General features: G+C 37.9%; 1 protein-coding gene across 1 annotated transcript in view; it reads right to left on the bottom strand.

The window, feature by feature from the left end:
- pcdh11 (protocadherin 11) overlaps positions 1-13,188 on the bottom strand; it is a 215,852-nt gene that overhangs the window by 121,743 nt on the left and 80,921 nt on the right. Inside the window, exon 4 of the mRNA XM_057850790.1 lies at positions 5,360-5,416. Coding sequence (XP_057706773.1) covers positions 5,360-5,416 — 57 coding nt within the window. The remainder of the gene's footprint in view (positions 1-5,359; positions 5,417-13,188) is intronic.

Raw genomic sequence — 13,188 nt, 5'->3', positions numbered from 1 at the left:
AAAAACGCAAGCTTTTGATTCCGGGCTCCAAAGTGGAATGATTCGGTTGCAGGGCTTGCTCTGCTCCTATGTAAATTAAAAATGCAGCTCTTGCTCCGATTATATCATCACATGCCGCTCATCATTTTGGGCATGAGCAGTTGCCATTAATGACGGCTCATCCCTGCATCCTGCAACATTTGGTCTTGTTTTTTCCTTTTTCTGTCATGTTTTCAACTACATGTCAGTGGAGCTACATTAAATACATGCAAAAGTACTCAATCCTCGAAGGCGGAAACGCACTATAGCAGTTTTGATTGTGTGACCTGCAACTTTTTGGAGACACAATACTTTCATTGTGATCATTCAAAATACCTTTTTATTATGACACATTGGAGACACAATACTGCCGTGACATTGGCAGGCACGTCCACCCGTCTTACCCAGCTCAGCTGCTTGGTGGCCAGCACTCGATGCTCGCTTGGCCACTCTGCTTGGACGTGGTGTGACTTGGGGTAATACTCATCTCCCAGGAGTTCTCATGTGCATGCTTGAGCTTCTATTTCCTCCGCAGTTGCACTTGCTGAATTCTGTCTCCATTTTTTTTTTTTTTTTTTTTAACTTCAAAAAGTGGTTGATTTGCAAGTGAAATGTCCACTTTTGAAAGCTGACGACAACCGGTTAGACAATTTTATAAATATGACGAGCGGAGAAAATTTTTGATTGTCTAGAGAATTTTGTCTATTTAGCAGTCTTATTTTCAAGGAAGAGTTTGTATCGGCTCTGGAGTGCTCCCTACTTCATGTCATGATTACTACATTATTTTCATGCTTAAAGGTGTTGTACAAACAGAGAGCGTTTGCATGAAAACCTGTAACGGGTTGTTTTCTGTTGTTTCGGTTGGAGCGTCACCGTGTAAATGGGCATGACTATAACTCATTACAGGCTGAATGCCCTGTCCATGTCCTCAAAGGAAAGGAGACTTATTTGTGAAGTGTCTAATATGCATTTGAAAATAATTTAAAAAGTAAAAAATGTGCAGCCTGAAGAAGAAACTCAAATCAAAATTTGTGTTTATGATTTTTTTTTTTTGCCGGTACTTTGAATTCTGTATATTGCTACCTGCATGTACGCCCCCCCACCCCCCTTTTAACAGCAGTCGCCACTCGTCCATGTATTGTATGTGTATGCAAGAATACAACATGTGCCTCACTAACCATACATGTGCAGCATGATGCCTTTAATATAAGCTTAATTGCTGTCTGATGACCATCTTTGGATGCCACGGGGATTTTCCTTTATTAAACAGAATGAATCATTTTTAAGGTTTGCTTTTATAGTGGCCCTTTCTTGACTTTAAAATGCTGTTTCACGCTGCTTTTTGTATCTATTACTAGCGTGTTTACATGCTGCGCGCTACCTTTGGGGGGTGCACCAAGTTCATTACTCAACTTTCCCATTGTTGAAAAGCGGAGGAGTTTGTTTGTGGAGCAAACACATTGGTGACAGGACATCTTGATTCACATCTGTAATTTGTCTTCAATATTTCGAAACTGGCACAAAATGAGTAGGAGCCAGGCGCCTTTCCATCCTTAGTGCTTGAACCCCACCCCCATCACTTGCCCTTCCCATCTGTCACATACAGTAACTGCATTATTATGGTAGATACAGAAGATGCATGCTTATACTGGATGCACTCACGTGTGCATGCATAGCACAAACACAATAATTAGCTACACATGGTACCATGAAAAAAAAAACATCATTTACTACTTCCAGAAATCCTATTTGCTTTATATTTTAGAAGTTCCCAGCATGACATGAGTGTGACACTACTGTTAATATGCAGGGGGGGGGGGGGGGGCTATGTATGCTCTCATTATTGTGGACTACTTGCAGTTTAATGAGAAACACTTCTTCATGCTGCAGCCTTGTGAAAAACTGACACAATTTTCTACCGCCTGAAGCCTGGTGTCAGAATTATGATCTTAGCTTCACCCCTTACCCAGACTACGATACTGTAATGATGCTCTGAGGTGAGCCCACTCATCAATTATTCACAGATTCCAAGATTTTCACTCTTAATCTTCTTGCCAACTCGAGGAGACCATTTAAGAAAACTAGCAGAGAAAATAAAAATAACAGGAGTGGAGAGTCAAAAAAAATGAAGGGAGCAAGTTGCTCGGGAAGTGAATGAGAGAGTTTGCAGTGGGAAGACAATGCATTCAATGTTGAGTATAATTGTAGTTTAACCATGTGTGGGCCTTGGGATTTTCCCTATGCAGTATATGGCCTTTAGACTACTAAAATCACTATGGAAACCAAAGGACCCGAATGACCCACTGTGCCCACCCACTCGGACAGCCGTTAATCATCTTTTCTCAGATCCTGGCACTGCAGAATTTGGCCAATGTGTCAAGAAGCAATTATATACACCAGATCTTCCTCCCCTCTCCTTCCCCCACTCTCTTAATATAATCACAGACCAGCACGTTTAAAAGCCCTCTCGTCATTACACTATCTTGAGGAGAGGGCGGAGGGGCTGGACATAATACAGAGGAGGGGAAGACGTGCAAAAATACAGAGGATATTCCACTCAGAGAAACCATTATAAATGTGAATATTCTTTTTCATATGAATCATATTCAACCATTTGCTCGCTCACTTAACAGCCTCCCAAGATGACTGACGTACTAAATTACCCCAGCTGGCCCGTTGCAATGGCGGCACATTTTGGGTCGGTGCAGATCACGAAGACTAATGGGAGCTGACGAGGGGAAGATTATGTTCTGCTGCTTACAGCTAAAATGCAAAAACCACATCCACAAACTCACTCTTCCCCCATTACGTGAGAAAATGAATGTATAGAAACACAATCGAGAGAAGTAAGAGGAACAACAACCCTAGAATGTCATCATGACATGATGCTACAGAGTAAAATGAATGTCTGGGGTACTTGTATTATTGCCTGAAGTGCCTAATAACATACTGAGGACTTGCTCCATCCCTGTGTGAAGAGCTTGCCTTCTAATCACAACTTGATAGCCTTTTCTTGTCATTTCATCGTGGCAAAAATGAAGGAAGTGTGTTGTATTTTATTTGTATTTACTGTCCTTCCACCTTCTGCACTTGCCAATGTCATTTCTCGGCAGCAAGCTCTACATTAGCTATACAGAAGAGTAAACAGCTTAGACCAGTTGATGACAGGCTGCCAGACAGGTTCTCTCCATTGAGCTTTTTTTTTATTGAGGTCGTACGGTCCTTGCTGTGCCACCAATGTCACTCATCCACCCGAAAAATGGACACACAGTCAATTATGACACATTTGCTGCTAAGTGAACTGAGATTGTGTGAATTTCACTGCATAACACATTATCGCGTTGGGCAATGGCTGAGAAGCAGAAATGGAAAGTTGGCTCCAAAGACTTGACGTCATTAGTGTATGGTGATGACTCTGGCTCTGCATGAATTGGGATAATTAACACTGAATAAATATCCAGAACTTGATATAGCCAATCAAACTTGAACCACAATAAATTAGAAAATTGTTTGGGACCTTCTCAACTTAAATGAGTATGATATACTCTAGCTGTTGGCTGTCAAGGTCAAAAAATGGTTTTCTTATAAGCAAGTCTTATCCGTCATGTAAAAAACCCTGACAGTTGCAGCCTTTAAAAGTTAATATTTGTATTGTGTGTAAAATTGTAATTCTATGTAATTTACCAGGTTTGTGTAACCACACACTCAAAGTTTGTGACTTTCTTCCATTTTGCACATTGAAAGATTTTTTTTTCAAAGATTCATTTCATCTTCTGGGAAGCTCATATTTTGAATGCAGGTTTGTTTAATTTTGAGATTTAAGGCATTATAATTAATCTCATAGCGATATAAAGCTATTCTCTAATTCGAAAAGATTTTAATAGGTGAATGAATCAAATATATATATATATATTTTTTTTTAGGAAATTGTGATTAATTGTATTTCAATATAAAATCGGAGAAAAAATAGGGGGGTACTAAAAACCTCAAACATTGAAAACATTATTTAAAAAAAAAAAGACAAAAAAAAAAATTCAGTTTGTCCATATAATCAATAAATGATCCTTTGAGAGGCCTAAAACACCAAGTAAACCTAGCAAAATTATATTGTGCTGAAGATATTAGACACATTAGATCTACTTTTGTATATACAGTACTACCGTACATATACAGTACAAAGTCAATTGCTCTTAGACTGTAAGGGAAGCTCAGCTTCGCCTAAAAAAAGTGATCAAATGCATACTATTGTGTGTGCGTCATTGAGGAAATATGCGCTACAACGCTGTCAACTTTGTTCAGAATCAGCTTTTTTCTAATCACTGGTTACGATATTTTTCGTTCATTCGCGCAGCTTACCAGTCCTTTAAACAGTGTGGACGCTGTGCATCTCCAGAGCTCCACAGTGCATTGTTCCACTACTGCGAAACAAGCTGAGTCACTGGCTAAAGGCCGGTTTTGTCCCACCCATCGGACACGGTGCGTTTCTGGAGGTCTATGGGCAGTAGGCGGGGTTTGACTGGCCCGGATGCTCTGCTTCTATGCATGATGATTCAATGATTTGTCTGAGGTTGAATTCGTTTTTGAATGACAGCAAAATGAGCCAATCAGTTATCTTATTGTTTGGCATCCGCGGGAAGAATTATCAATTTTCATTCCGTTTTTTCTGATTTGAACTGGAGACTTTCCTATTCATCTTAGCAACAGTTTTTTGTTAAAAACGACAAGTGAAAAACTGTGCTTCTATTTCTGGTGTATTTTTTTTATTTTATAGCTGCTTGTGTTTGTAGACTGATTTTTGTCATGCTAGTTTCTTTCCCTCACAATCAGCGGGTGCCCCTGAGCCACGCCACCATCACAAAGCACTTACAGGCAGACACACTTTGAGCTTCCCCTCATTGAAATACCAGCATCTGCCACTGATATAATATACTTTATACAGTATATACAGTGGGGAGAACAAGTATTTGATACACTGCCAATGGGTTTTCCCATTGGCAGTGTATTCTCCCCACTGTAGCAAATGTATGTATATTTTGTTTATTTATTTTGTTAATGGCATTTGGGGCAGTGATTGCCAAATTGGGATAGTGGCTCCAAGTGATCCCACTGACAACATCTGAAGCCTTAGTCAAGAGTAGCACAGTTCAAGGAGCAGCCAAGAGACTGTGCAAAATCATCAAACTTCCAGGCCTCTGGTAGATGACCCGTGCCTGATAATGACACCGGTACCACCCAAGAAGGTTGAGAATTAGATTTATATACACCCACCAAATATTGTTTTTAAATTGAGAGTTATTGCTATTTCCATAAATCCAATAGCTGAAAGCATCACGGGTCTTACCTTATGAGGACAAATAGGTGGTGAGTTAAAAGACCTCTCTGGTGTCTGGATCCCATTCTGCAAGAAAAACACATTATCATGGGCTTGTTTCATTGGAGGTCATTTCCCTGTAAATCCTCAATGATAGAAATAGCAGCTTATTTTCGATCTGTACATTGGGAAATATTGTCGTGGGTTTAAAGCAACAGAATAAACAAATGCGTGCCAGTTTACCACTAATCCAAGACATGCAGCTTGTGTTGAGGGTCATTTTAAGTCTATATTATGTCCATTTCTATCAGATATTACTTGAATAGGGATGATGGTTTTGTTTAGCTTTCTAGTATAAACCCTTATTTCCCTCCCTCCACATTTGTTAAAAATCCTTCTTTGTTAAAGAATTCACGAAAACATATGAACATTTTTTTTTTTTGCAAATGCTTCTTTAAGGTTAAATGATTATCACATTGTTAATGCCCAAATACATAACCTACATACAAGAAAACACTGATAACAAGCAGACACGAGGTATGTCAACAAGCCAACAACAGATGGTCCCACTGCTTGTGATTATGCAAAGATCCCAATTATTTGCATACTCAGAGTTCCATTGGTGAAAAAAATGGAAACAGTGGAGTATCTTGAGCTGACCTTAGTGTGGGATAAACTGCACAAATGTATGAGAAGAGGCCAGTAGGGAAGTGCAGGCTTAGCCCACCAAGGAGCTGTGAGCAGTGTCCTGGGAAGACCCTGTTGTTTTCAAAGCAGGTGCTTTCAATTATGCCCTCATATCCAAGCAGGCAGCTGGGGCACATTTAATGGTGCCCAGTACGGTATCACCAGGACAGATGTGACAGTCAACTTTAGACTCTTAACATCTATATTTAATTGTACAGAAGGAAAACACCCCACTGGCTGCCTAAACCAAGTGAGGACTAAAAAAAAAAGCCAGGCTTCCACTGCAGCATAAACACCACACTCATGAAATATAAATGAATAAATGGGCCTAGCTGGGACAATGAATTTAGTCGACAAAATTTTCCCTGCAGATTGAGTAGGCCATGTAACCATGATACCATCTAATTGATGTGACAAATTAACATGAGTTATTTTCTTTGGGGATAGATGCGAGAAATGGTTCCTATGTATGTTTGAGTGCACACAAATAAACACAAACACACAAACATCCATCTCACCAAAGCACTTTCCACCAATGACCTTGATTCCAAACCATTTCCTTTATAAACAACATAGCATATTACTTATCATGTTGGAAGAGCAAAATCTATTGCTGTAAGCCAAATGACTGTTCACAGTGTCACTATCACCTGGACCACCCACCTGCGTACAAAACACTATGATCCTAATGTTCCAGCTCCATTAAAGCTCTTTGCCAGCCAACATGAACATTACATGGGCACAAAAGAAGTCAACCTTGCAGAGAACAAAGACTTTCCATCTCATTAGCCTTGTCACCTTTTAATGAACTGCTAAAATGGCAACGTGACCACAGAGTAAGAACACAGAACAGCAATTTGTTGGAAACATACCTTAAAAAAAAAAAGCAATTGATAAGAAACCATAGCTTGTAATAAGGAAAACAATGTGATGCAATTATGGCTGCTCATTAAATTAGCCAAAGTTGATATGCATTTTTGAGGATTTCAATCCAAATTAAATACAGTATATTACCTATGTATATTTAGCTTCCATCTTTACAATTAAGAGGGTAGTGCAGTAGCAACACCGTCATTACTAGTGTGTAACTTTTTGAAGATCTTCTAGCTTTTGAGTGAGGCTTTGTTGTTTAACAACGCTTAGGGCATGACCTGTATTTACTCAAGTGGCTGAAAAATAAATTACACATTATAACTGCATAGGGATCCGTGAAGAAAAAATAAATATTTCAAGAATGACAGTTAAATATTTATTTAGTTGGATAAAATATATTCTCTGATCTGGCGGTTAAATGTACACCCATTAAACTAAACATGCCTAACCTTACGTATACATTCGTACACATCTTCTCACACTGAACAAGGAGAAAATTTATTAGCAACTAAATGTTGGACACCAGCAATTATTTTTTTATACTTGTATTAACTAACATTAGAGTGCTTCATGACATTTATTTAATAAAATAAAAAAGAAAAGAACAATAAATCAAGATTGAAAGTAAACAAAAGAGTGGGTATTCCATCTTCAACAGCCAATTTAATCTGTCAAGGCAAATACTGCAGAAAATGAATTATTTACAAATGAAATTGAGCTTTGTGTTTATTATAACTAATTCATTTTACAAATACCAAGGAGGCTAATCGAACCTTAAACCAAGTGCTGATAATCTATTGCCTATGTGTGGTATTCTAACACACATTGGTGAAATGTACCGTAATTTCCCGAATACAACGGGCACTTTTTTTCCTCAAAAATCAACTTGTAAAATCATGGTGCGCATTATAAACGGGTACATGGATGGAGACAGAAATATATATATTTATATACATATACATATATATATATATAAACCGATTATTATTTTTTTTTTTTATTGACACAGCCACGTTGTGTTGAAGATACCTATGCGGCGATCCGTTGCCGACCATTACGGTACGTCACCATTTTTGTTTGCTTCACTCTGATCGGCCGAATGATTTCGTCTGTGTTAAATTCTGCTTTTTTCACTCTTCATAAAGCACAAAATTTAGAGTCTAGAACTCATTTGAGTCAACGTTTGTTGCAGCTCCGCAACCCGGACCATAACAAACGTAACAACACAGACTTCCGGTCTGTGTCCGTCAACTATATCTGTCCCTCGGGAAACTCAAACCCAAATAACAATAGTTCCTGTTGTTACTGTTGTGTCGACAGCGATGAGCTCTCTCGGATTTCTGACTTACATTCTCACTTTCATTTTACCATATCAATCCATGGAAGAAACATTTATTCATCATAATGAAACGAGCAAGTTATACAGCAGCCTTTAAAAGAAAAGTCACATCTGTTTTGTTTTCTCTTAGATTCTGGTAAGTTGGAGAAGTTGACAAATCATATTATTACCGTAAATATTGTTAGTTTATGGTAATGGTTTGAACTACCAATGTGCTATGCTTGTGCTGTGTTTCACGAGTCAGTAAAATGACATTTCTGTATCTGTATACGAGCTCTGTTTTCTTGTATCCCTCTATTTATTGGTGCTAAAATTAGGGTGCGCGTTATAAACGGGTACAATAATTTTCCCTAGATTTTACAAGTAAATTTGGGGTGCACATTATACACGGGTGCGCCATATATTCGGGAAATTACTGTAGTTTATTTTCATCTTTGTAATGTTTTTGTTGTGACAGGTGTATCTCAGCGTAAAATATCCTTATACTATTTTTTTTTTCGTTGTTGTAAAGAAATTTGAGGACCTTTTGGGTTTTTGTAGAGGGCTATGCAAATACATTTGATTTGATTTGATTTGATTTGAAGTTTTACACCTGTTGAAGAAATTTTATAAACATAGCATGCTGTTGAAAATGTCTGATTATTCTACAACACATATTGGTATTTATTTTCTTTTTTTTTTGCCTAGTTAGAGTTGTATTTTCATGTTTTTTTTTTTTTTTTTTTTTTTTTTTTTTTTTAATTCGGAATGGCAGTGAGGAAATTTGTCAGACGTCATGGAATTTGTTTGAATTAATCAATTTCCCTCCCATTTGCTCTATCATACGGTTAATTTTCAACATCACTTCCCCTGTTCAGAATTGCTGTGTGATGAAACCTGTCCCAGCTGACATCACATAAGAGGCAGACTACACAGGGAACTAGTACTGTTGCCTGCCAAAACATCCTGACTTTTGCAATGTACGATATACATGGCAAGTCAGTCTGGTCTTCTGTGGTTTCAATTGGATTTTCATTCCGGTCCAATCTGGACTGACAAATCACAGCATGTGAGGTGGGACTTTGCAATGTGTCATGAAGAGGGAGACAGCAAATCTTTTTAACATTCCTGGGAGTTTTGGAAGGTGTTGTGTGTTCGTGTATTTTTCACGTAAATTTGAAGAGGAGGCTGCTGTAGTGGACTCGATGGTACTTTTTTTCAGCTTCCAGTAAAATCAGGTTCAAAGCGCGAGCGAACCCTTAAGCAAACTTTGCACCTGCACTCCAACTTGCTGTAAGACCAACTCAAAAGCAGACCTAACTCTGCAAATCTTTCGAAAGTACATTTTAGCTTTTGTTCTTGTTCAAAAACAAGTACCGCACATAACAATACATGATCTACTCTAACATTTATCCCACAAAAACAGCAGTTGTCGCATCACCATGATTTTTTAGAAACTACAAATTGACTACAACCCCACAGCGCGAGTTGCATTGCGTTTACATCATAACCATGCTTCTGTTATTGGTTCTTTCAGATTCATGCTGTGCTTGTTAGCCCCACTTCCATCATCATCACTATTCTATTCTATTCTATTCTATTCTATTCTATTCTATTCTATTCTATTCTATTCTATTCTATTCTATTCTATTCTATTCTATCGACGTTGAAATCCAGCCCAAACCACCAAAGACAAGACTGACTTGCCATATATCTAAGTTTGTGACAAGTCAGGCTGGCTTTGCAAACTAGTGAAATTGTTGCTGGTCAGTCACAGAGCAAATATAGTATAGCAACAGACAACAATTTGCCTTAACATTCACACTGTCACTGGAAGGGAACAGAGCACACACTGCCTACAGAGAACACAGAGGAATTACACTACATCATCAGTAACGATCTAATGTACAGTATATGAATTCAACATGTCAAGCTCCCCAATGACTTCCTCAAAAATATAAACGAAATCTATTCAATGCTGAATGGACAGGGACTTGAGGCATACTTGTATTTTAGCGCCATCAACTCAACTTCCTCCAGCATCTAAACATGAGGAAAGCCTTACACAAGGTTGTCATTCCTAAAATATTCCAGTCTACTTTTTGTCATTTGCAATAGCACTACAGGTACTGCATACTATCTCACAAGCTACACAATCTTCCCTTCCTAATAAAATGCAGTCTCCCTAGGTTTAAAAGAGCAATGCAGTTTAAGGATTATGAAATGCCCTTGATCAAGTACGTGTTTTTTTTTTTCCACAGTACACAGTACTAAATCCTTGATGAGAGAAGCTCTTGACAGCGCTGAATACAGTGGGTAAAAATGTATGCATTATAAAGATGAACGAGATCAGACTTATAGTACATTACATATAAGAGGTATATCCATACAAGTGCAAAGCAAATTATATGTAGAAAAAAAGCAAATACATTGTATAATGTGTTTTTGTTCGCTTCGCGACATAAAACATTATTATATTCATGTTGGCACTTGTTTTAATTGTCTGGAGACTGTCTCTCTATTTCGGTATTGCAAAAAATATAATGTAGAATGTTTGCTTTTGAAATATATATATGTATATACTGTTTAATGCCTGAACCCCCCCTCCAACCCCACCGCCAACTGATTTTCTGACTAAACTCCTTCTCCCATCCCCCATGGCACCCTGCTGCAGTTCATTAGAAAACTCTGAGCCTGGGGCTATTTTGCAGGGTTTCAATCCCTGCATTATTATTTAGCTGCTTGCCTTGGACATGCAATCAAAGGGACACGCAATATGCGCAACACTTGTACTGCAAAGATATGCCTTTTCCATGATGCCAGGACTAAAATCCTATAATAGTGAGCCAGTGGATCCGTGGCACAAACTATCATTGAAAAAACACGCTGCTTTATCCTCCGTGCACTATCACCTCCAATTAATGTCATCGCCAGGACCAAAATGAGACAAAACTGTTATTTTGATGTGGCTTCAAGCAGCACAAAATTTCAATGTGAATGGCACTGGAACTTTGGATCATCATAATGCCTGCTTAAAAGGCAGAAAAAGCCCATAAAAAATGATTGAATATCATTTAAATGGGTAAAAACCTACACACCTTCATTTCAGTCGACCTGACATGTTATTGATAGAGCATGTCAGTCAAGCTAAAAGAACATATGGACGACATACAGACAGGCTGACAAGACATAAGTTGACTGCCTTCTATCTTCCTCCCTGCCTGGCATGTTTATATTTTGTGTGAGTGGAGTGCAACACCAGGCATATGCATACACGACGACGGAGGTTCAGAAAACCAGTGCCTCAGGGAAGCAGCGCGTATAGCACAGGCACTTTGAAACGTTGCCAGGGTGGGCCTCATTTGCAAAGCAATTTGATAACAAAAGTAGAATTCTTCACCACTTCAAACCAAATTTTAGTGAAACCAGCTGGTAATGCTTCTGAGTTTGTTGAGAAAAGGGATTTGTGAGGGTAACATCCGGTATCTTGCGAGTGTGCTTCTGGTAGAGCTTGTACATAGACCTTGTGCTAAACCGCTGCTATGTCATGATTGCTTTGGCAATGAAAGAGGATGTAATTTACGTGAAAGAGAGTTTGGGAGTCACATGGGAGCTTGCCTTTGACTGACACGCCAACAACCCTTTGGCAAAACAATGCAATTACAACTTACAAGGCTGTTGGGTTGCAGAGTAACTTTTAAATATAATTTGAACACATACAGATTATGCCGTTATTGTACATGGATAAAAACTGAAGGAGTAAGTGTAAATTTCATTTTGTTTTAATCCAAAATGGGAGATGTCATGTATGCAGCTCTGAAATTACTTGTCAACAAAACATTGTCGAGTAAAATTTATCTGATGCCTGTAGGCATATTTGTGAGATGTAATTTATTAACCTGCAGTAATTGGTAATTGACAATTCAATCTCTTAAAATCATTAGGCGCTTGGTTAGACAACAGCATTTCTTGATGTTTAAAGAGCATGTTTCTAGATTACATAGAAACTGATGTCAATTTCTTCTATAGCAGTACAATTCACATTAGCCACAGGATCACCAGTCAGAGAGAACTGGAGATTTAGCTGTTTCTGTTTTTCCCCCCTTTTTACTTGAATTCTTAAGAGCTTTTGCTGCATTAGATTGTTTTGACAAGAGCAAAATTGCAGTGGATTACTAAAAACAGGATTCCATACCACATGGCTTCATAATCTGAAATATGTCAAGGAAGTTTAATATTGTTTTCTTTTCAAGCAGCTGTTACAATTTATTATAAGAAGAGATTGTTTGTGAGACTTGGGATTTACAGAGGACACAATAATAATGTACATTTTCCAGTCTAGGGAATTTATCACAGGGTTGTTTCCTTTATTCTCCTGTTTTTTTGCAGTGATAGACTCTAGATGAGGTGTGATTTTATTTTTGACCTTCAACACCCATATCTATATATTGTGTACAAGTACACAAATAATGACTATTGCATCCATTTTAATGTAAATGTTCAATTACTCGCTCTACTTTATATCTAGGTAGCTGTTCTTTGATAGCTAAATGATTTAGATATAATTTATTTGCGAAATGTGTAGATCATTGCGGTTTAAGCACTTTACCGTGGTACCTCTACATACGAATTTAATTCGCTCAAGGACCTGGTTTGTAAATCCAAATGGTCGTATGTCAAGCAGGATTTTCCCAGAAGAATACATTATAATTTGTTTAATTCATTCCACAGCCCAAAATAACCTATGCTAAATCCTTAATAAATACTGCAGGTACAATAACAAAAATAGTAATTGCACATAGCAAAACAAATTTCTAAATACAAATTGGAATTATGATAATAAGATGTAAACTTAAAAAAATCCTTAATTTATAGAGATTGGCAAATGGGGGTAGGAGGAGACGGTGAGTTAATGTGGAAGTAGTTCTGTTTAATTTAACAAATACATTAAATTAGACACTTGTAAATCAAATACATTTGC

This window comes from Corythoichthys intestinalis, chromosome 11 (assembly GCF_030265065.1).
Source record: "Corythoichthys intestinalis isolate RoL2023-P3 chromosome 11, ASM3026506v1, whole genome shotgun sequence".
Taxonomy (NCBI): domain Eukaryota; kingdom Metazoa; phylum Chordata; class Actinopteri; order Syngnathiformes; family Syngnathidae; genus Corythoichthys; species Corythoichthys intestinalis.
This window is presented reverse-complemented; position numbering and strand designations above follow the sequence as displayed.